Source organism: Myotis nattereri (assembly GCF_964212035.1).
Source record: "Myotis nattereri genome assembly, chromosome: 8".
NCBI lineage: Eukaryota > Metazoa > Chordata > Mammalia > Chiroptera > Vespertilionidae > Myotis > Myotis nattereri.
The window spans coordinates 28,905,513-28,929,861 of record NC_138083.1 but is presented as its reverse complement, the minus strand read 5'-3'; the positions used below and the strand labels follow the sequence as shown (position 1 = coordinate 28,929,861).

The following is a 24,349-nucleotide window of genomic DNA, read 5'->3' as shown; positions in this document are numbered from 1 at the left end:
CAGAAAGAGTAACTTCTACTTGGTCTTCAGAGCTTCTCCCATGTCTGCTGTTTCTTAAAAGGACCCAGCCTAGAATTATAGCCCAAAGAGGCACATTTTGGGGAGGCCAACAGCTCCCCATCAGCAGCAAAAAAACATTCCATTTCCCTCAGAACTGAATATGAAAACAATTCTGCAACATTGCAATATTATTGAATATTAACATCAATAAGTATAATGTATGACATAAATACTATCTTAATCATTAATGTATAATATGAACCAGTTAATTAACAACTGGTTATTATTTTGGATATTTCTGTAATAAGTAAGTGTCCTAAGCTCTCTAAGTCTAGGTTTCCTTAGCTGTAAAAATGTGTGGATGAAAAGGGGCCACATGCTAACCTGATTAGCTCAGGGAAGGCCTTCGGCCTGAAATGAAAGCATTTTTTTTTTAATCCCTCACCTGAGGATATTTTTCCATTGATTATTTTTTTTTTAGAGAGAGGTAAAGACAGAGAGAAATAGCGATGTGAGAGAAATACATTGATAGGCTGCCTCCTGCACAGGCCCTGACCAGGGCCTGGGCTGGGGAGGAGAGCCTGCAACTGAGGTACGTGCCCTTGATGGGAATCGAACCCGGGACCCTTTGGTCCACAGGCCGACCCTCTATCCACTGAGCCAAACTGGCTAGGGCTGAAATTAAAACTTAAAATTAAAAAGCAGTTTATGGTGGGTTGTCATATTCTAGGCCAGTATCTTCTGACAAAGGTCAATCTTTACCTTAACTGAGCCTATTGTCTTTTTGCATCTATAACATATCTTTGGAATGTCAAAGTAATTTTCCTTTTTCCGGACCCTTCAAAGCACAGGCACCACTCTGCGGAGACCACAAATCCCCTCCGTGTTACTGAGTTCATTGCTGACTGTTAACTATAGTATAGTTACTATACTGCACCCACCTCAGTACCAGTAAAAGAAGTATGGATCTATCATTTAACTTTTTATCCAATCCCCTCCCACACTTTGCTTTCTCCTGCCTCCCTAATCTAACACCACTGGATTTCATGTAACCCACTTATGTCTTCTCTTTTGATTGTAGTTTATAAAACAAGGTGTAAAACTGCCATTTTCCATAGCATTATCTCAATCCATTGAGATTCTGCTTCCCTGCAATTGTCAGCAGTTTGGGCTCGAGTAAATTCTTTACAGGTTTAAATGTTTCTTACGTTAATAAATGTAAAGTTAATAATGAACCCTACCTTAGAGTTTTTAGGAGCATCAAATGGGATAATGCACTTTCTACACACACACACACATATGTATACACACACATCTTGGTTATAATGAACACCCTTTTCAGGTAAACAGTAATTATTATTGGCATTTTCTAAAACCTGCATTTTTGGCATATGCAACGCTCAAAAGAGGAAGAAGAGCTATAAGTTAGCACCGATCACTTCTTCTGGACCACTTTATCCATCTTTAAACCTGAAAGAGCCGAGAACGCCGCGCACACCTGCAGGGGATCCTGCAGGCCACGGGTTTGGGAGAATCTCAGGCTGCGGCCTGAGAAGGCTGCGTCCTCTCCCGCCACGTGGACCACGCGGTCACCCCGCCCGACGTGTTCCCCTCCTCCCTCCCCACGGCCTTCGGTCCCGCTCGGAGCCCAGGGACACGCACGGCGCACGGCGCGCCACCCGAAGGCGCACGAGCTCAGCGGCACGCGCTTCCCGCCGCCGCCGGGGGCGCAGGGAAGCTCAGCGGCGACAGTGTCGCAAAAGTGTCGCGAAGGCGCCCTTCCGCCGTTGGCGGCTGCAGGCCACCTGTATAAGAGGAGTGCGCTGGGGTTTGAAAACAAGTATGGAAGTGTCCGAGGTCTCGGGAGGTTGTGGGCGCTCGGTGGGGAAGCGGCTCGTCGGTGCCCCGGGCTGCTAAGCTCCCGCTGCCTGCCTTCCCGCAGCGCGGCCGCAGAGCCATGCTGGCTTCGCGCGTGGCGCGGGGCCGGTGGGGTGCCCTGCGCTGGGCCACATGGGCGTGCGGGGCGCGACCGGGCAAGGGGCGCGCCCTCGGGGCCCTGCTGCCGCCCGCACCCATCTGCCTGGGCTGCCTGGCGGAGCGCTGTTGGCTGCGCCCGGCCGCGCTCGGCCTGGGGCTGCCTGGGGCCGGCCCGCGGGGCCACTGCTCAGGCGCGGGGAAGGCGACCCCGGAGCCCCCAGCCGGAGAGGGCGCCGCCGCGGAGGCCCCGGGCGGCCCAGCGAGTGCCGCCAGCCTGGTACGTACCGAGGGGAAGGGGCCACCCTGGGTCGGGATCGCCGGCCCTGCGGGCCTCGGACCTGGATGCGAATAACGTGCTTTGACCTGTGCGGGCCGGGCGCTCCCGTTTCAGAACTTTTCAGCCGCTTCCTGGGGAGAAGTGACGGGCAGGTTATCCGGGTCGGATGGACGTGGGAGGTCCCGACCGTGACCCCCTTCCGTCTTGGTGGTCACGGCCCAGAGATCAGGATTTTAAAAAGATTCCCAGGTGATTCTACTGCGCAGCCAAGGTTGAGAACCACTGGGTTACTAGTAAGTTAGAATTCCCCCCTCCACCCCTTCCATCCGCACGGGTTGCTGGACCGGCCTCGGTGTTGCATTGGTAAAAATAGCCTTCGCTGGTCTAATGAAAGTCTATTTTTAATTTAATGAAGGAAGGGAATCCCCAGTGTTTAGGGAAAGTCCGCGGGAATCATCCGAAAGATAGACAGGCCGTTCCGTCTGCTTGTGCAGGGTTGGTTCACTGTGACTTGACCTTTGGCGGTCTTCCCTGTCTAAGATGAAGGGTGGGTAACTTAAATCGCAGTTGAAAGATTTCTAAAGCGATTCAATTACAAAAGATGATTAAAGTTCTCTCGAGGTGCCGGAGGGAGATGTTTTGTCTACTTACCTCATGAAATCCTGCCCGAGTAGAAGACACCAGAGCATGGATGTGGGCAGAGCTTTTGATGTCATGTTAGCAAGACTCATGCAATTATTACATCTTCAATTGTTAGGTGTGCAGCGGGCCCCTGTGCTGCCGGCATAAGCTGTGCAGCATGGGTTGAGGTGGCCGCATCCTGCAGGGGTCTGGCCTCCGCGTGCTGGATGCTCGGAGGTGGCCATATGCTGGCTGCAGCCCTTCCCAGAACGGCAGTCGTCGGTCGAGTATGCCGCGGGTTTTGGGTTGGGGAAGATTAGATTGCCCCTCTTGATTTTAATGTAGAAATGTACAGATGTCATGGTGATAGATTAACGAGGCCATTTGGACCGACATCGTTGATGTGGCGTTAAAAAGAAACCCTTTTCTCTGCCTTCAACCTGGTTTATTAACTCACCCAATGAAACGATCTGGCTGTTTTGCAACTTCGTCTTTAGTTTTGCCCCCACGAATATCTGAGATTAATTCTGGGCCTCTTTATTCTGACCGTGAGTTGTAACATTGAATCGGTATTTGACTTATTTTGTACCACAGTATGGCCAACAGACTTACTTTTTTTTTTTTTTTTTAATATATTTTATTGATTTTTTTTACAGAGAGGAGGGGAGAGGGACAGAGAGCTAGAAACATCGATCAGCTGCCTCCTGCACACTTCCCATTGGGGATGTGCCCGCAACTAAGGTACATGCCCTTGACAGGAATCGAACCTGGGACCCTTGAGTCCGCAGGCCAACGCTCCATCCACTGAGCCAAACCGGCTCTAGGGCCTTTTTTCTTTCTCTGGACTCTGAGACACGCTGACCATTGAACTTGAGTTGGGAACATACCCCAAGAATGTTTTCCTTTAATGATATAATGGGGTCTGTTTTCAAGAAAAGGCCCTTGGGTAGAGGTTTGTATTGTTTCTCTTTTGGCGATGGTTTCCTGGAGAACCTGAAGTTTTTCTGTAGCTTTCAGAGACAGTGTTCCGCCGCCTGATCCTAATAACTAATAACCCCATTATCTTGCCTTGCTGAGGTTTTGTTTAAAAACAGAAACTTAGTATCTTTAGGGAGCTCCTTTTTTCTTACTGGATGGTCCATGGAATCTTTAAAAGATGTCTTTAGAACTGGAATTGATCACTTCAAAAAAAAAAATCAAGATTAAGGTTCAGACAAGTTGATTACTAATTAAGAAAGAGGTTAACTAGGGTTAGTCTTGTGAGATAGTCACATGGGCTAGAATTGGCAGCCTTGACTCACTGGGGTAAAAATCCAGGCTTTAGGGAGAGACATTTTCTTGGTATTATTTCTGTACCCCATTGTACAGGGTGTCTTAGCACCACTGGGCTGAGGCTTTTAAAATTTGAATATTGTTTGGCAAGGAAGGAATGTTCTTCAGAGCAGCTGCCAAGAAGCCCTTTTGTTAGTGCCAACTTCAAACAGCTTGGCTTGAAATGAATTTTCAAGGAATCATAAGGCTCCCACAGGGGAGCTGTGAAAGCTCTTAGTTTCTAGTTGGGGATCTTAACATTTCCGTGGCTATTTTGAACAGTTTTTCAAATTTCTCTTTATTTCCTAAGAATTTCAATTCCTATTCCTAGTTCCATTTTCTTTTGGCAGTTCTCCAACTTAGTAGTGAAGTTCTGTAATTCAATGTTTTCCCCCCCTCTTCATTCCGATTAACCGACACTGTGTATCATTTAGTATTCTTTTGATGGGTATGTGTAGAGGAGCGAGGGAGATTATTTGCAATAAATATTTTTAAGCCAGAATGTCTGGAGTTGATAATTTGTTCTTTTTTCCTAGACTATCTACTTGAAGTATAAGAGCTTCTTGAAGTTTGACTTTTAAAAGCAGTGGTGAGGTCATATATTAAAGGCTTGACATATATGGTAGATAATACATGTTTGTTCCTTCTCTCTTTAGGAAGAAACCTATGTGTAGTAGACACTTTAGTCTACCTTTGGGTACATGGCACATCTTCATCTTCTGTATTCTTGACAGTTTTAGAATGATGTCTGTAGAAACAGAAAGGATTTAAAAACTCAATTTAAAATACTAAATTTAAAGTGTATGTAGCTCTCACCCTTAAGCTTATCAAGTGTATTTTTCTCATGTATATATTTATTTAAAGTATAAATTTAAATTTTGTTGTCTTTTTGTTTCAGTATGAAAACCCATGGACAATACCAAATATGTTGTCAATGACGAGAATTGGCTTGGCTCCAGTTTTGGGCTATTTGATCATTGAAGAAGATTTTAATGTGGCACTAGGAGTTTTTGCTTTAGCTGGGCTAACTGATTTGGTAAGTTATACAGTCATTTCCTCTGTTTTGCTCCCCTCCGCATCCCAGGGTCTCCACGGCATGGAAACAGCACAGCCTTAGTCTGCTTTTTCTTGGAAGGAAATCCTCAGGATGAATTTCACCTGGCACTTTATTTAAGGCCTTGTCTTTAGCATCTGTGTGGAACTCTATTCTTTATACTGTCTAAGGAAGGTAGTGGAGGTTGTATGAAGGCATAGGAGAGGGACTTTTTTACTCCTGCTTTTTATTTATTTTTAAAAAAATGTGTTTTTATTGATTTTTAGAGAGAGAGGGAGGGAGAGGGATAGAAAGGTAAAAACATCCATGATTGGCTGCCTCCTGCATGCCCATCTTTGAGGTTCGTAGAAACAAAATTTCACCTGCCCAGTAGCTCTGGTGAACAATATGGTATTGGCTGAAGATTTTTCAGGATAAACAAAGGAGGGCATTTGCATTGTTACATGGCATTTCCAAATATGCATCAAATATAGTTGCAAAATGGCTCCCACTTCTGTTTTTCAGAGTTTAGGTCCTGCTTGTCATAACTTCTCCCCATTCTCACAATCTCTCTTTTATTCCTGCTTTTATCTCTGAAGTCTGTGAAGGCATCCACTCATTATTAGTATGGTCTCCAAGTCTGTCCAAGGTTATTTATACTGCTAATGGAATTTTGTTTTTTCATAACAGACAAGATCTTTTTTAGCTACTTGAGTTGATCTTTTTTTGATGGTAGGTGTTTTTTTTTTTTTTTCTTACCTGCCACATGAGATTGTAATATTCACTGAATAGGAGGGACCTCATTTACATTTTTCTAAGTATAAAAGACATTGTGGAAACCTGAGTTAACTGGCACCATGTTTCACATTTATTCCATGGAGGTTTTGATGCCTCTAGAATGGCTGCTGGGCAGATGGTTGGACTCATGGGGGGTTTAAGCAGGGGAATGACAAGGCCTGATTTATGTTGTGTGTGGGAAATGGATTATAAGAAGGTAGAAGCGGAGAGGCTGGTTAGGAGGCTTATAATAATCTAGGGAGGTTGGGAGTTTGGACAAGGGTGGGAGTTTGGAATGGGGGAGAAATGAATGGGTTTGAGATATGTTTTGAAGATAGAGTTGACACATTGAATTGAATGTGTGAGGTGAGAAAAAGGAGTTAAATATGGCTTTTTAACAAGCAGGTATATTGAGGTTAACATTTTCTGTGGTTAACAACACTTAGAGTAGGGTAGGGTTTGTGGAAAAATACCAAGAACTATTATGCCTTTTCAAATAGAGTTATCATTTCGGTAGTTGAATGTAGTTAGTGTGGAGATGGAGGAAGTCAGTGATTAGAGATAGATTTGGGAGTTATCTGCATATGGATGGCCTGGGAAAGTCATCGAAGCTGTGATGGGATCAGAGAAATGAGCAATTAAGTACAGCAATGGAAAGGGAATGAGTAAATGACACCGAAAAGGAATAGCTGGCAAGAAGGAAAATATTAGGCAATAGGGCGTGTCACAGAAGTTAGGTGAGGAAAGTGCTTCAATTTGTGTTGTGGTCAAGGAAGCTAAAAATATAGACTTTATTGGTGACCTTTATGAGTACTGTCTGTAGAGAGGGGACAATCAGAGTGGGCTGGTGGTCAAATGTAGGGTGATAATGACAATAGACATCACTTTGAGGAAGTTTTGCTTTATAGGGAAATAAAGAAATAGAGTCAAGGAAGGGCAGTTTTAAAGATTTTATATATATATATACACTCACACACACACACACACATACATACATACATACTGGAGAAATTTTTCTTCTTAATAAACTAATTAGGTAGGAAGGGAGAGATTGAGGATGCAAGGAAGGAGAATGGCAACTCACAGAAGGTAAGACGGCCTGGGATCAGGTCTCAGGGAAGGAAAAGAGAATGAATGGATGCCGGTAAGTGGTGGATTTGGAGGTGGGAATATGAAGGAGTGCTGAGAGTCTGTTTCTATTTTTCATGGAAAATGTAGATATGGTAATGAGCTAGACTGAGAGGCTTTGGGAAGTGTGGCGTTAGTTTGAGGTGAGAGCAGACAGTGTGAAAAGAGAAGGTAAGCAGATAGAGGGTTGCCAGGCAGTATTGAGTGCCCACGGGAGATTTGTGGTCATAAATTTGAAGAGAGGTCTGTCAGGCCGACGCCCTATCCACTGAGCCAAACTGGCCAGGGCTGTGTGCTTTTCTTGGTCAGTGTCCAGCTGCTTGGGTGCAGGCCTGGCTGGAGGACATGGGTAGTTGTGTTTAAGCAGGATTGAGGGAAAGTGGAGTAGGAGTTACAGGTGTTTGCAGAGCAGTGATGATGTTGATGACCTTGGAACCTAATGTGGGTAGAGTAACAGTGAGGATAAGAGGTGATGATGGTGAAAAACTGGGAGGTTAATGGCCCTGAGATCAGAAACTAAACTAAAAGCTGAATCTTCCAAGGCCCCTACTCCCAGTTCTAGGCACTTCCTGTTAGCCAGTTTTACACCTAGTCTACCTCAGAAGAAAATAGATTCTTTCAGTTGTGGTAGTAATATCTAATAACTACTTTTTGGGGGGATTTACTAAATGTTGATTACTGAAGACAACCAAGCCTTTGAGGTAGGTAATACTGTCTCTGTTTTCCAGATGAGGAAACTGAGGCTTACAGGAGCCAAATAATTTGCCCGAGGCCACACAGTAAGCGGGAGAGCCAGAACTTGAATCACTTATGTTCTGTTGCAAACAGCAAGTTCTTTTCTTTCTTTTTTAATATTTTTAAATATATTTCTGTTGATTTTAGAGAGGAAGGGAGAGGGAGAGAGAGTTAGAAACATCAATGATGAGACAGAATCATTGATCGGCTGCCTCCTGCACACCCTACACTGGGGATCGAGCCTGTAACCCAGGCATGTGCTCTGGCCAAATATTGATCCGTGACCTTCTAGTTCATAGGTCGACGCTCACCCATGCTGGCTGCCAAACAGCAAGTATTAACCATTGTCCTGTGCTACTGCTGTCTCCTCTAACTCATTGGAATATTTGAGATATGGAGGACTTATTTATCCTATAAAGATGTACCATGTTCAATTACATCTAAATTAATTTGATTTTTTCCCCTTGGAAATAGAACCAGAAAATTCAAATATTTTTGAAGCTTAAAGTTAAATAAAAGTGAGTAAAAGCCAGGTAGGGATTTGGAAAACCAGAAAATATCTGCCTTGCTTAATGAGGATAGGCAATACTTGGTTCACTATTTTGTGACCCCAGAGTGGGCCTGGAGATGTAGATTTTTGTGGTAAGACTTTGAATATTTAAATATTGGCAACTAATTTATATTTTTGAAAGCTCTGGCAGGTCATACAAAGCCAGCCTGTAGGCCCCATTTGGCCCACTGGCAAGCAGGTATGACCTCTGCTTTAAAATATAACTTATTTGCAAGAATATTAAATAAGTAATTTTTGTATCAAAAATTTTAAGTAGGCCAGGCATAGAGGATTGAGTTTTTTATTCAACTATAGGTCATGCAAATGCAGCCAGATGTGGAATTAACAGTGGCACTAAATTTTAAAAAAAATTGAAAATAATAACTTAAAACTGAGGGAGTTGGATGGTAGAAGAGTAGGTAGGAATGAGTCTCACAGTTTAAGGGAAGTCCTTGCAAATAAAAGCAGCTTCAGCCCAATGCTCAAGAGAGGGGCCTCCTAGTCCATGCCCTGTCACGCATGCTTTCTGTGAGTTTTGGGGAGATTTCTACATCTCTAAATTTATGTCTGAGTTCATCCCACAGAGGGGCATTGTGGAAACATTGAGAAATACCAGAAGGCCTTGAGAAAGAAAAGTACTGTAAGCAAGTGAAATTATTTTCAGACCAGTTTGTAATTTAAAAGCTAAACATATACCAGTGAAAGAATGAGAAGGTTTGGGGATAAGAAACAGAAGAGATTTTACTTACATTTTATGAAAGTATAGTTGTTATCCCGGTATCTCTTCAAGATAACTACTCTGTGCCTATTATGACATTTATTTAAAAACAACAACTTCTATTTTCAGTTGGATGGATTTATTGCTCGAAACTGGGCCAGTCAAAAATCAGCTTTGGGAAGTGCTCTTGATCCACTTGCTGATAAAATACTTATCAGTATCTTATATGTTAGCTTGACCTATGCAGATCTTATTCCAGGTAAGAACACCGTCATGCGCACTTTTTATAGCATAGGGAAGAAGGACATTCATCAACTTAGGATTTCTCTTGATAGACAATTTTTGTCCCCAAAATATCTTTTTAAAATTTTAAACTGTTTCCTTAATTCTAAACTATTGAACTGTTTGGTTTGTCAAATTACTTGTTTTACTTTAGAATTTATGTCCTTATATAGTAGTACAATTCATTTAGTAAGATTGCTTAAAGTTAAAATTGAGCAAATATTTCATAGTGCCAATTCCCATTACTCTAGAATGTTTTGAAACCATGTTATATATTCTTAGCGCCTAGCTTTTTGAAAACAATTTAAAGTTTTCCTTAGTACAATTTAATCATAATAAATGAGAGGTCTGAAACCCTGAAGATGTCTAAAATGTCACATTATTTTTACTTAGATATTATTGTGCAATTTCAAATCATGCATGTTTGTACAGTACGTTATCTGAATGCTCTTTCTAACACAACATTATGATCTTTTGCCTTGTGTTTTGCATGTGCGTTTCTGGTTGTTCATTTTCACTTTACCTGCATTTCTTAGTTTTTCTCCCTTGGTTCAGTTTAAACTATTTCCAAGAGTTCGGAATAGAATCTGAGAATAAAGAAGCTGCCACATGGTCCTTCAGTAAATAGCATGTATTAAGTTAGCCAGGTATTTCCCTATTAAACTTAGCATTGTTTCCGGGTTTTGTTGCTCTGAGCTTTACCTAAATAATTGGTGTAGGTTGGTTGTCGGCAAACTGCGGCTCGTGAGCCACATGCGGCTCTTTGGCCCCTTGATTGTGGCTCTTCCACAAAATACCGACTTCTGCGCATGGGCCACGGAGTTTCAATCTCACTGTACATGCGCGCCCGCACATGGTATTTTGTGGAAGAGCTAAAGTCAAGGGGCCAAAGAGCTGCATTTGGCTCGCGAGCCGCAGTTTGCCGACTACTGGTGTAGGTTGTTTTCCAAACTGAGACTTTGCTTCACTATCATTCTGGAAATTTCCATGATCTCCCTTGTGTATTGAGTCGGTTTTTCCAGGCTCCTGTGGCTTCCTTGTAAAGGTCCTTCTGTTGATGGAGGGCCCCATTTCCTGTGTAAAGATGCAGTGTGGCAGCCTCATTTTCAGAGCTCTAAAATGTCTTTATTCTAAGACATAAAAAATGTCTTCTAAAAGACACCTGAAATGTTGTTATTCTATTCTTCCTACTTGATTGAGGAATTGTGGAGCTCCTACTGGTCTTTCAGTTCTCAAAGTCTTCTGATGGCAGACTCGACTGTGATGGCAGAAGTGGTGTTATAGGTCCAGGCACCATCAGCTACTGTTTCCATGCAGAAACTGCAGGCCAGACCCCCAAGCTTGTCTCTCTTCATCTGGGTTTTGCCACAGGAGGAGCAAGTCTGTTTGGCCTGCTGGCTGATCTGTTTTCTTCACCACTTTCCTGAGGGAGGCGTCATAACGGGTTCCATACTGACCAGCGATTCCTATCTTCTTGGTGCATTTAGCCATGTTGTTGCAAACCAAAGTCAAAACCCAGAGAGCTGGCGCAGTTTTGAAGACACTGTTCTATAGACTTCAGATTCCATCTTGCTGTTGACAGTCTCATGGCATTCTGATACTTTTCCTTTACATGTGTTTATGTTTTATATTGAAAAGCTTTTAAGTGTCCTTTTTACATTTTCCCAGTTGATGTTTTAAAAAAAGATACCGTTCTTAAAAATTAATTTTATTTCTCTGGATACCGAATTACCCCAGGACGTTTTGTTGAAAAGTCTGTACTTTCTCCAGGTTCACTTCAATGACCATATGTACATGGGTTCATTTCTGGGTTGCTTAGATTTTTCCCCATTGATTTGTCTATCTTTGTACCAGTACCATTCTTTATTATTATTACTTTGCTAAATGTCTTGATATCGGGTAGAGCAAGTCCTTCTACTTTTGGTATTCTTACCCCTTTCCGTTTGTGAATTTTAGAATCAGTTTTTCAAGTTCCTCCCAGAAAATCCTGATGGGATTTTAATTGGAATTGCATTGAATTTATAGATTTGGAAGAATTGGCATCTTTACAACTTGAGTCTTCCAGTCCACATATAGGACATACCTGCTCTATTTGGGGCTTTTGAAAATGTCAAAATGTTAGTTTTCTCTAGAGCGGTCATAATTTTTTATTAGATTTATTTCTAGGTACTTGATAGTTCTTGATGCTTTTATAATTGGTAGCTTTTTATGTTTCATTTTGTAATAACTTTGTTAATAGATGAAAGTTAGTTCTATTTCTAATGTTGATTTTTGTGTCTGGTAACACTTGTTAAACTCTTATTCTAATGATAAAAATGTAAATGAAGTCTTGGGTTTTCTGTATCCTCAATTATGTATTGTCTATAATTAATGACAGTATATGTTTTCTTTTCCAGTTCTTTTGCCTTTTCTTTTACTTGCCTTACTCCACTGCTCAGTACAGTGTTGAATAGGAGTGGTATCTGTGTCTTAGTCCCAATCTCAAAGGAAAGCTTTCAACACTTCACTATTAAATATGACATTTCCTGTAGTGTTTTGTAGATACCCTTTTTCAGGTTAAGGGGTTTGCTCAGAGTTTCTATTGCAATCGAATGTTAAATTTTATCATGTTTTTCTCGTGTATTATAGCAGTCATATTTTTTCCCTTTAAGCTGTTTATGTGTGGTGGAATTGCATTCTTGATTTTCTGATGTTACACCATTCTGAAATTTCTAACTTTGTTGTTATATATTATGAAGATATTGCTGGATTTGGTTTGCTGGTATTTTGTTGATGATTTCATATAGATCCATGAGATTGACTTAGAATTCTTTTCTCCAGATAGCCTTGTTAGGTATTAGCATCAAGTTATACCAATCTCATAAAACGAGTTGGGGAGTCTGGTTTTTTTCTCTCCCCATTCTTGGGAGATGTTTGTGTAAGATTGCAATTATTCTTTCCTTGAGTTTTCATTGCTTTTCTTTTTCTAAATTATTTAGACTGGTTCAGTCCCAGTATGCAAGTGAGGGAGGCAAAAATTATAAGGAAGGAGGTAAACGCCGAGTGCGTCCATTTGGCAGTTGTTATTCCGGATGTTTATTGCTTGGCCTTGAGCTGAAGTTTAGCAACAGGTTTAGCAATTTACTAGCAGCTCTGAGAACTGAAAGATATGTATAGTCCTCACTTCCTTACTAGCCTCCTAACTCTGTTTTAAGTGAATCAGTGTTTATTGTTTTACTATTTTTCATTATAATCACCATGTTGTATATCATTATGTCTTAGTCATCTTAAAACTGAAAGTTTGTTCCATTGCCACCCTCTTCCTATTTCTCCCATCCTGCAGTCTCTGGAAACGACTTTATTACTGTGTCTGAATTCAGTATTTTTTAAGATTCCACATATAAGTGGTGCCATGTAGTATTTGTCTTTTTCTGTCTGATTAACTTTTTTCTTGAGGGACATTTTTGCTGAGTATACAGTTCTGTGTTGGTAGTTATTTTCTCTGAGCACACTTAATTTTAGAGAGTAAGGGTAAGGAAGAGAGAGATAGGAACATCAGTGATGAGAGAGTCATTGATCGGCTGCCTCCTGCACGCCTCCCCCCGCCCCCCAGTGGAGACTGAGCCCGCAATCTGGGTACATGCCCTGACCAGGAATTGAACAGTGACCTCCTGGTTCATAGTTTGATGCTCAACCACTGAGCCACACCAGCCAGGCAATCCATGTCTTTTTTAAGGAAATCTTTTTACTTTGAATGCTTTTAAGATTTCTTCTTTGTCTTTGGTTTTCCACAGTTTCACAATAATATTTGTGAATATGAGTTTCTTTTTTATTTATCTCGTTCAAGACTTGTTGGGCTTTGTAATCTGTGGATTGACATCGTTAATCAGTTCTGGAAAATTCTTAGCCTTAATCTTCAGATATTGCTATTGCCTATTTTTCTCTTCTCTTGGGAACGTAGTGTACATATGTAGACCTTTTCACAGTATCTTCTAGTTGTCTTAGCCTCTTTTCTGTATGTTACCTTATTTTATTTTTCTGGGCTCCATTTTGGGTGCTTACTAATGTACTTGCTCATTCAGTTCCCCAGTTCTCTCTTCAGCTGTGCCAAGTTTATTTAATTATTTTATTGTGTTTTCCAGTTATAGAATTTCTATTTTATTCTTCAAACTTACTAAATTGTCTTTCATAGTTTTCAGTTCTCAGCTGAAATCTTTGTTTTTATATCCCTTTGAAAACAATCAATTCAGTTATCTAATAGACTCTTATAATTCTAAAATTTTGCCCAGCTGATGTGGCTCAAGGATTGATTGTTGACCAATGCACCAAGAGGTTGCCAGTTTGATTGCTGGTCAGGGCACATGCCGGAGTTCTGGTTTCAATCCCCAGTAGGGGGCCTGCAGGAGGCAACCAATCAATGTTGATGTTTCTCTCTCATCAATATTTTTCTCTCTCTCCCCTTCTTCCATCCTTTCTCTCTAAAATCAATAAAAACATATTTAATTAAAATTCCTATCTTTTGAGGGCGGGTTTCTTTCATTTGTTGTTTCTGTTGATTCTTACTCATGGTATCTTGTGAGTTTGGTTATTTTGACTGTTTAGTCATTATATTAATGTTTGAAAAATAATTTGGAGGAATATTTTTATGTTTAGGATGATGGCATTATTCTCTAAGGAAGATTTTTTTGTTTAGTCCTGCTAGGTGCTTAGGCATGCTAAGAGGCTAGGACCCCCTAGATCAGGGGTGAGGAACATCCAGTCCGCAAGCTGTATAAGGCCCGTGAAATCATTTGTTCTGGCCCTGCCAAGGCACTAGGGGTGAGTTAATTAAATGTTTGAGCAAGTAAGTATAGCAGGCTAATTTTTAAAAAATATATTTTATTGATTTTTTTTACAGAGAGGAATGGAGAGGGATAGAGAGTTAGAAACATCGATGGGAGAGAAACATTGATTAGCTGCCTACTGCACACGCCCTACTGGGGATGTGCCCGCAACCAAAGTACATGTCCTTGACCGGACTCGAACCTGGAGCCCCTCAGTCCGCAGGCCAACGCTCTATCCACTGAGCCAAACCAGTTAGGGCAGCAGGCTAATTTTTAAGTTGATGATTTTGTATGGCCCAAGAATGTTGTTATAAATATCCAAATGGCCCTTGGCAGGAAAAAGGTTCCCACCCCTGTCCTATATTGTCCGATGGTGAGACATTTAGTACCGTCTCCTCTCCTAGTACTGAGGGATAGTCCTTCAGCCCCCAGCTCAGAGCTCTGAGGTGGTTTATCAAACCCCAGCCTCGAGGGTTTGACTGCTGGCCCCCCAGACCATCTGAGACTACCAACAATTCTTTTCAACTTTGTGTCTTGTGTCCTAGGAGTAGGGACAGTGGCTTTGAGTATCTAGACCAGGGGTGGGCAAACTTTTTGACTCGAGGGCCACAATGGGTTCTTAAACTGGACCGGAGGGCCGGAACAAAAGCATGGATGGAGTGTTTGTGTGAACTAATATAAATTCAAAGTAAACATCATTACATAAAAGGGTATAGTCTTTTTTTTTTTTTTTTTTTTTTTTTAGTTTTATTCATTTCAAACGGGCCGCTGGCCGTAGTTTGGCCACGGCTGATCTAGACCTATCTATCTGTCTGTCTGTCTGTTTTATTTTATTTATTTTATTTTTTTGAGTTCTCACTCTAACAGGCATTATCTGACACTTTCTTAGCATCTTGTAAGCAGCTTTCAGGATTTTTTTTTTGTTGTTGTTCTTTAGTTGTATTAGTAGGAGGATATTAGTCAGATATTAATGGAAGCTGAGTCCCAGGATCTTTTCATTGTCCTTGTAGTTCTGAAATTTTACAGTGGTATATGCTCTAGATCAGCGGTTCTCAACCTGTGGATAGCGACCCCTTTGGGGGTCAAACGACCCTTTCACAGGGGTCTCCTAAGACCATCGGAAAACACATATATAATTAACTATTGTTTTTGTGATTAATCACTATGCTTTAATTATGTTCAATTTGTAACAATGAAAATACATCCTGCATATCAGATATCTACATTACGATTCATAACAGTAGCAAAATTACAGTTATGAAGTAGCAACGAAAATAATTTTATGGTTGGGGGTCACCACAACATGAGGAACTGTATTAAAAGGTCTTGGTATTAGGAAGGTTGAGAACCACTGCTCTAGATCCTACTCAAATTTGGTGTGAGTCTTTCATTGTGCTGGGTTTTAAGGAGTCCCCTTCAGTCTGAAAACTCCAATTCTGAAAATTGTTTATGTCTTTGATAATTTTCTATCCTATGTTTTCTTGGTTCTCTTCTTTCTGATATTCTTAATAATATGTAAGAAATATTTAAAGCAGTGCTTAATAAATTACAATTTTGGTGGTTAATAGAACTGGGACCTGAGTCTGTCTATATATATATATATATATATATATATATATATATATAATTTTCCTTTATTGAGTAAGATATTACAAATGTGTCCTTGTCCCCCCAATGTCCCCTCATCCCCCCAATCCTGCCCTCACCCTCACCCCCTGTTGTCCACATCCATCACTTATGCTTAAATGCATGCATACAAGTCCTTTGGTTGATCTTTCCCCCTCACCCCCACCCTCCCCTGCTTGGACCTGAGTCTTTGTGGTGTATCTCCTCTCCTGCTGAAATCTCTTATTTAGGATTAAGGCATACTCCTTTTTCCCCCATGGTGATGAAATACATTACCAGGTACTTATTCTTGTTTGATGTTATGTTTAGGAGATTTATTATATGTAATTTGCCTGAGTTTGCTGCATTTTAAAATCTGGTTGCTGTTAGGTGGTGCTAGCTAATTATTGCTATGAAAAGGTTGTTGTACAGTCACAAAAATGTACCTAAAAATCATGGCAGTTGGCTTTTGTTACTTGGTTCATATAACTGTATCATCTGTGTATTTCAAATGCCATGAGTTCCATGGAGAACCACTTTCTCTTTGGAGAAATCTAGTCATCCAGGACTAGGCCAAGGATCAACACTTATATCATAGCTGTGACCAGCAGAGATTTAAAATTTAAATCTGTAATTCTTTAGTCAGATTTTTCTCAAGTTGCAAAATCAACAGAATGTCAAAGCTAGAAAGGACCATAAGTATAGCCTCAAAAGTAATTCACAAAAGAGCTGTTTGAAAGTATTATGGAGAGGGGGATATACAGTGATTCTTTATTTTAGTAATTGAAACATTTTGAACTGTGTTTTAGCCTCAGGATTTTTTCTCCTTAAAAAAAAATAATTTTCCCCTTATGAAATTGCAGCACTGAAGGATATAAAGTGAAACAAGTCCTCTGCCCTCCCATTCTCATTCCACGAGGGAGTAGTAGGGGCTTCTTGGCATCCATCTAAAATATCCATCTGCAGGCTCTGCCTCTGGGGTCATGCTGTAAAATCTAAGGAATAATGAGAAAGTATTGACAAGTTGAATTCATGTTTAGTTAGAATTCACTGAATGAATGGGGCAGGAGGAAAAAATAGCAATTGTTGGGGTAGGAACCGGCCCAGACAAGAATGAGAACATTTTGTTTCTTCACAAGTGGTACATATAGCAAATTTTATTGTTTTTAAAGTTGCCTAGAATGCAGAAGCAAGCAGTCAAAGGGCCTGAGACCCCAATATGATTCGAACCCTGACATCCTTTCCAACCTCTTTACTATTTTATCCCATGTACTTATAGTGATGGTGATCTTTCCCCCCAAACTTACAAAGCTGAGAATTAACAGAAGTGGTTAGAGCTGAGTAAAGCTGACACTGATAACTAACTGCAGCTTAAAACATGTGCAAGAAAAACAAAACAGAAGGAGGCCTAGAAGGTCAACATTCTGAAAGGCAAACTTAGACTTTGAAAGCCGTAGTTTCTTTTCACTTTGTTTTGAGTGCATGTAAAAGAAGATAAAAATAAGTGGTTCACTTTAAGGAACCTAAACTTTCAATAGATGTTTATAAAAAAATGAAAATTTTTACTTATGAAAAACACCCATTTATGGTAAGGCTTATCAGAAACACCAGTTTATGGTAAGGCTTCACTGTATGTATAATATCTTAGTCATTTTAAAAATCCCAACCAAAATTATTTTATTTTTGATTTTCAGTTCCACTTACTTATATGATAATTTCAAGAGATATAATGTTGATTGTTGCTGTTTTTTATGTCAGATATCGAACTCTTCCAGAACCGGTGAGTTTATTTCAAAGGAAATGTTCTTTTATTATTACTTAGCACTTAAGGGGGAAAAAATAATCACTCTGTTGTATACCGAGTTTCACTTTGTGGGGATAATTTATGGCAGTTATTTTTTAGAAATCTATTTGCTAAGAATTTTTCAAAAAACACACATTGACTGTCATCTTGCTTTGGTAGTTTTCAGTGAACACAATAGTCAATTTAAAACAGACATGCTTTTGTTTTAAGTCCAGATCCTTTCAGTTGATAGCACATAACTAAACTGCAGCTTAAAACCCAGACCAGCTACCCCCATCCAAGCTCTATTAGGAGTGTTTGCATAACGAAGCCCTTTTTGCTATCTAATTGAGCCCCTACTATGGCTTGTCTAGAACTGATTTTTAAAATCACAGCTGTATGGGCATGGGATGGTTAATTTGTATATTTGTTTACTGGTTTTACAAATATTTGAGCACATAAGCATAGCATAATGACCTCATCTTTTGGCTCCCAACTCAGTGAACATAGCAGTATTTTATTTATTTTGTGTTTTTAATCTATAAAAGAGAATAGTAATAGGGAAGTTTATTGAATTTTTTAGTAGAAAGAGATAGACCGATTTTATGATAGTTATCTTGTTAGTTTTTTAGGAATTGACAAATCTATGGGTTTTTAAAATCTATTTTCAGTAACCCATGTGTAATTTATAAAGAACGGAGATAATGCTTATTTAGGAAAATAGAAAGTGCAGATAAAGGGCTTATTGTAGCATAGAGCCAGGCCTGTGGTAAGCATTGAGTAACTGTTACCTACATATAATAACAACCTGTTTATTTAAAATTGAATGCTAAATTGAGTAAATTTTTATCTTTTTTGTCCTCTGCCAGCGAACACTTTCTAAGTATTTCAATCCTTGCTATGCTACTGCTAGGTTAAAACCAACCTTCATCAGCAAGGTAAGAGACACACAGCGTCCCTTTAAGCTTATTACACTGAATATAAACCTCAGTCTGGAGCAGCTGAAAATGAGACAAACTTAAATGCATTGGCTGTAGTGGATAGAGAGTGGGGTCATTAACCCAATATTTTTGTTCTCAAAGCTTTTGTAATTTTTAGTATATGTGCTGTTTTGTGGTGGTGGTCTGAGAATGTAAGATGAGGTAATAGGGCCACCATTTAGGGAAAGTAGACACAAAGAGGTTATGAAGGTTCCTTTCTGGTTTCACCACCCACCTCCTTTAGGTGAAAACAACTTATAATAAAGTTGTTTCCTTTTCAAGTTCGATTGTTACATGCAAAGGGATAGGAGAAAGTTCATTCACAGTTTAATAAACAACTGCTTTTCTAAGTCTCCATCCCGTTTTCCTGAGCCACTTCAGGGTTGTAGCTGTGTGCCGATCTTTGCACACAGAGAGGACACTGTTAATGGCTCCCAAGGCACATGTATTTTTCTGTTGGCCTTGATAAGTTTCCTCTGCTCATTCTTGTGTCTCATCCTTTGTGGTGGCAGTTTATTAGGCTGGCAATGCCTGTCATCTTTGGAACAGAGGGGTGATGACTTTTACTTATTTATTATTTTTAAATTTATTTAATAAATATTTTTATTGAATTTTAGAGTGAGAGGATGGGAGAGGGAGGGAGGGAGGGAGGGAGGGAGGGAGGGAGGGAGGGAGGGAGAGAGAGAGAGAGAGAGAGAGAGAGAGAGAGAGAGAGAGAGATATGTTAGAGTAAAACATCTATTGGCTGCCTCCCACATGCCCCCTACTGGGGATCAATCCTGAAACCAGGGCATGTGCCCTGACTGAGAATCAAACCAGCAGCCTTTGCTTGCACAGGACGACCCCTAACCAACTGAGCCACACCAGCCGGGGGCTGATTACTTTCAAACCAGAAATTCCCTGGGTGGAACTTTATCTATATATGTGGGTTTTTATTTTATTTTTTAAATTCAGGTGACTTATATTTGTGTCACAGTAATTTGATACAGATAGGAAGTGGCTTAAAGAAGTGGACGGACAAATACCTCAAATCCTCGGTCTTGCAAGAAGTTCTCCAGGCAGTTTTTATTATTTATTTTTAAAACAAATTGGAATTCTTGTAATTTGGCTGCAGAATGGATGATAGAACATAGGTGCTTCTCTAGGCACACCACCCGCTGATCACTGTCACCCACTCTTCCCCAGGCACTTTTCAGGATGAGTAGAGGGAGTCTTCAGTGTCTTTCTGGTTCTGTTTCTGCTTCTTCCTTTGTCCCCCATGTTGTCTTTTAGGGTTGGGGATCCTCATTTCCTCCAGAGAGCCTCTCATGGAGATGAGTGCATTTCAGTGTTCTAACCTCATGAGTTTGACAGGCAGGCAAGCGATAGCACTGAATGAAGTGCTGGGAAATCTGGGTTCTAGGTTAAGATATGTAACCTGCTGTGATTAATGGCAGGTCACTTTACTAATTGCATTACCTTTTCATCTGTAAAATTATTTCCGTAGTCACAGGGCTGTTTTAATGACTGAAATAAAAGGCAAAGAAACTTTGCAACATTTTGAATTGCTATGGAAATGCAAGATAGTGGTATTTTCTGACAGTTGCCCTTCTCTTTGCTTGAAGAGCAGCTGTGCAGACAAATGGGCCAGTTGGTGAAATTCACGCCTTTGTGTGAATGCCAGCTTCTTTGGCAGGAATATTAGAACATTAAACATGTTGAGGGTATGTTGTGTTTCTCTGTCTTGTAAGCTTGAAACAGGATCTGGTTGGCACTGTTCATGCATGACTTTTTTTTTTTTTTTTTTTTTTTTTTAGGTAAACACAGCAGTCCAGTTAATCTTGGTAGCAGCTTCTTTGGGAGCTCCGGTTTTCAATTATGCTCACGGCTTTTATCTTCCGATACTCTGGTAAGCTAAATTTAGTATTACCCTGTGAGAATGTCAACAAAATGGTTTATTGTGGTAGTCCTAGAATTACTTTGTTCTTATAGTGTTGATTGAGCACCAACCAGGTAAAGCTAAGGGTTTTATTTTATGGTTGATATTATTCTTAAGAAGCTTACTATCAAATACGGGGTGTAGAAGTTATATTTGAGGAGTTTTCATGCAAGTTAAAGGGGATGAGAGGTACAGATGATACGTTGGGATTTCAGAGGAAGGAAGCCATTTCCAGGTGGGAAGAAGAGGGACAGTTTCCGGGATGAAGTGGCGTTTGAACCATGAGGTCTGGGTGGATTTTATATAGGGAGAGACTGAGGGGAGGCCATTTTGGTGAAGGACAGACCCTGTGCAAAGTCGAGTGTAGGAGAGTGGGCAGGGAAGTGTGTCCAGCCTAGTGAAAGGGCTGTTGTGGAGGGAAACTTGGAGAAAGGGTTTTGAATTTTATTTTATTGTGCTTATTATAGCCTTTAAATATGTCAAATTCAAACTCTCAGAGTTTGGATGTGTCACACTGATATTGAAGCACTGCATCTTAGTATACTTTTAACTCTATAATTAAAACCTTCTTGCTTGATGCAGTCTGAGTCAGAAAATGGTTGGTTAATCAGTCAGTTAAGCTAAAGAAGCTTTAGAAATTATGCACACACTAAACCTTTTCTAAAATACTAGAGGCCCGATGCACAAAATTGGTGCGTGGAGGGTGGGGGGAGTGTCCCTCAGTCCAGCCTGCACCCTCTCCAATCTGGGACCCCTTGGGGGATGTCCGACTTCCGGTTTAGGCCCGACCCCTGTGGGGATCAGACATCCCTCTCACAATCTGGGACTGCTGGATCCTAACTGCTCGCCTACCTGCCTGCCTGATTGCCCCTAACTGCTTTTGCCTGCCAGCCTGATCGCCCCCTAACCGCTTCCCTGCTGGCCTGATTGACGCCTAACTGCTCCCCCCCCCCAGCCTGATCACCCCCAACTGCCCTCCCCTGCCAGCCTGATCGCCCCCAACTGCCTTCGCCTGCCGACCTGATCTTGCCCGCAACTGCCCTCCCCTGCAGGGCCTGGTCACCCCCAACTGCCCTCCCCTGTCGGCCCGATCTCCCCCAGCTGACCTCCCCTGCTAGCCTATTGGCCCCAAACTGCCCTCCCTGCCAGCCTGATCGCCCACAACTGCCCTCCCCTGCCGGCCATCGTGTGACAACGTGAGGGTGGTGATCTTGTGGTGGCCATCTTGTGATGATGTCACGCAAGGGCATGACGCCACCTAAGCTTTTATTATATAGGATATGTAAGTGTACAATGATTCTTATTCATTCTACATCTTCTGAGTAAGACCAACACCTTTTTGAATACATCTCTGATTTTCATGTTCTGCTTATTTTAAAGTGATGTAAGACTTTAAGACATTTACAAAGCAATCTGAATATAAACTTTCTAGATTTTGTAACATTTTCTCTAGTATTTTAATAGCCACATTACCTGTTTACTTTATAGTATTTTTTTAAAAATATATTTTATTGATTTTTTACAGAGAGAAAGGGAGAGGGATAGAGAATGAGAAACATCGATGAGAGAGAAACATCGATCAGCTGCCTCCTGCACACTCCCCACCGGGGATGCGCCCGCAACCAAGGTACATGCCCTTGACCGGAATCGAACCTGGGACCCTTGAGTCCGCAGGCCGACGCTCTATCCGCTGAGCCAAACCGATCAGAGCTACTTTATAGTATTTTTTAGCAACTTGGCTGGTTATCAAGTCTTTCCAAAGCATCCACTTAGTTCTCAGAAACAGCAGCTTTTCCTACATGTATTTTTCATTGGTATGTGTGAATTTAGAATATTTAACTGGCATGAAAAGCTTTGGGATCAAATAAAAATAGTCTGGATGGTCCTACACCTCACCTGGTGGAGCAGAAGTGCACGACGCACTAAGAAGTACCCTGTTGGCTGTGAGCATTCAGCAAGCCATGAGCACCACTGATCTAACTTCCAGGAGAAAGTTGGGTCAGTCTGGCAGTTCGCTTAAGGAAGAATCAGAAAAGAAAACTGAAATTTATTTTAAATGACTCAGATTTCAAGAAATAGAGTCTAAGACTCTCAGCAGCATGGAGTAGTAGAAAGGGCAGAGTTGAAGCCAGGCCCAGCTATGGTGTGGTTCCATGGCCCTGACCAACTTCTCTGTTGCGAAAATAATATCTATATATATAAAAGCCCAATATGCAAAGTGTCCCCTCAGGAGTTCGACCGACCAGTACTTTGATCACTTGCTATGACGTGCGCTGACCACCAGGGGCGGAACGAAAGGAGGCCTCAGCCAGCAGCTGCTAGGGACCCTCCCCATGCACGATTTTGAGCACTGGTCCTCTAGTGAGAATATAAGACACCTAGAGTGATGTCTGGGTAAAAATGACTATTGCTAGGATTATCATTATGTTCTTGGGCTCAGGAACTAGATTTGTTTGACGTTACTAATTCGAATGAGGTCTTAAAGAAAAGCAGTGTATTTTAAAAATAATTTCATACCACACAGCCTTTTTTACTTTTTAAATAATTTTAAGGTATTTTTTTTTTATCACTCTCATAGTTACTGATCTTTATTTGACAACTAAATTTTCTTTTTTTCCATTAAAGGTGTTTTACAGCTTTCACCACAGTTGCATCAGCTTACAGTTATTATCGTTACGGTCGGAAAACTGTTCAGGTGATAAATGGCAGATGAAGGTCATCCGCCATCATTAGCAAGGAAGCAATATACATCATTGGCAGCAGGGCCAGTGGAAATGTACAGGAGTCTCCCTACTTTGGAAAAGGACTTGTCAGATCAAACCATGTCATCAGTATTTAATGTGCATTGAAAATAAGCTTGATCATGGGCATATGCAGAATTTCCAATGTATTTTTAAATACAAATAAAACTATCATTTAGAATTTTTTACCTTAGGTTTCTTGATTAACTTATAAGGAATCAATTCCAATTATTGTCAGTCATTTTTTAATATTTTTTTTAAAAAGTAGTGTCCAGAGCATGGAAACTGGAGAATTGCCACTTCTCTTTAATAGAACTTAGATCGCTCACAATGCATTGGGGGAATTTCCTAGGTTTAAATATATGTAGCCTACACAAGGCTATACAACTTTAAGTTTAATTTGATCAGTATGTATATTAACAGTTAATGTGGTTAATAGTTGATCATTTAGGCTAATGACAATAAAGGTACCTTAGTTGTAGATGAAGTAAACTTGTAAAGAGATTATAAAGATCAAAATAGAAGGTATTGATGTTCATGTTCAGTAGTCTTCCAACCTCTCAGGTGCCTAATAGTTTATCAGGATAGCAAGTAACAGAAGTAGCTGGAATAATAAAACATATCCATGAGCCTACACCCTCCAAGAGGCAGTGAATTATAGCATGCCTTCCCACTGTATTTCTAACATGGCAGTGTTTGTATGATATTGGAATCTGTACTCATATGTATATAATATAAAACTATTTTTTAAAGTTTGGGGAATATTCTTTTGTTAAGATGTTAAAAGAATAAAAAAGCTGGAAAACAGTATACCTTCATCTTGTGTTGTTTGTATAGCATATTATAGTTCTTGGTTGTGTAAGTTTTCTGATTCATAACGTTCATTCCGATACATCACTTGCACTTGCATTGAAAAAATAATTGGTTTGGGACCATCTGACTTAAAAGCCCTTATTCTCACTACACCGGCATGTTTAGGAGAATGTGAGACAAGGGTCAGTGCTGTGCTTCCTCTTATCAGTGGAGGCCTGTTGCTGTATGTTGTTCCAGGTTCTAATTTCAAATGTAATGTGGAATTATTTAGATAATGTGGTTATCTAAACAGCCTGTT

At 40.6% G+C, this 24,349-nt stretch overlaps 1 protein-coding gene and 1 pseudogene across 3 annotated transcripts; one reads left to right on the top strand and one right to left on the bottom strand.

Annotated features, from left to right (window-relative positions):
• Positions 1–1,674: 1,674 nt before the first annotated feature.
• Positions 1,675–24,048, top strand: CRLS1 (cardiolipin synthase 1). 2 transcript variants are annotated; one of them, XM_081096800.1, is made up of 7 exons: positions 1,675–1,840; positions 5,085–5,222; positions 9,257–9,386; positions 17,511–17,596; positions 18,469–18,537; positions 20,376–20,467; positions 23,123–24,048. In XM_081096800.1, the coding sequence occupies exons 2-7, from the start codon at positions 5,112–5,114 to the stop codon at positions 23,208–23,210; spliced, it is 576 nt and encodes a 191-aa protein (XP_080952926.1). In that variant the 5' UTR covers positions 1,675–1,840; positions 5,085–5,111; the 3' UTR covers positions 23,211–24,048. The 2 variants fall into 2 exon arrangements, with proteins under 2 accessions (XP_080952926.1, XP_080952927.1); XM_081096801.1 differs by lacking the exon at positions 1,675–1,840 and adding an exon at positions 1,949–2,254.
• On the bottom strand, positions 10,624–10,900 carry LOC308522857 (large ribosomal subunit protein eL43-like; annotated as a pseudogene). The gene has a single exon. The product of its transcript is annotated as a large ribosomal subunit protein eL43-like (transcript).
• Positions 24,049–24,349: the final 301 nt, after the last annotated feature.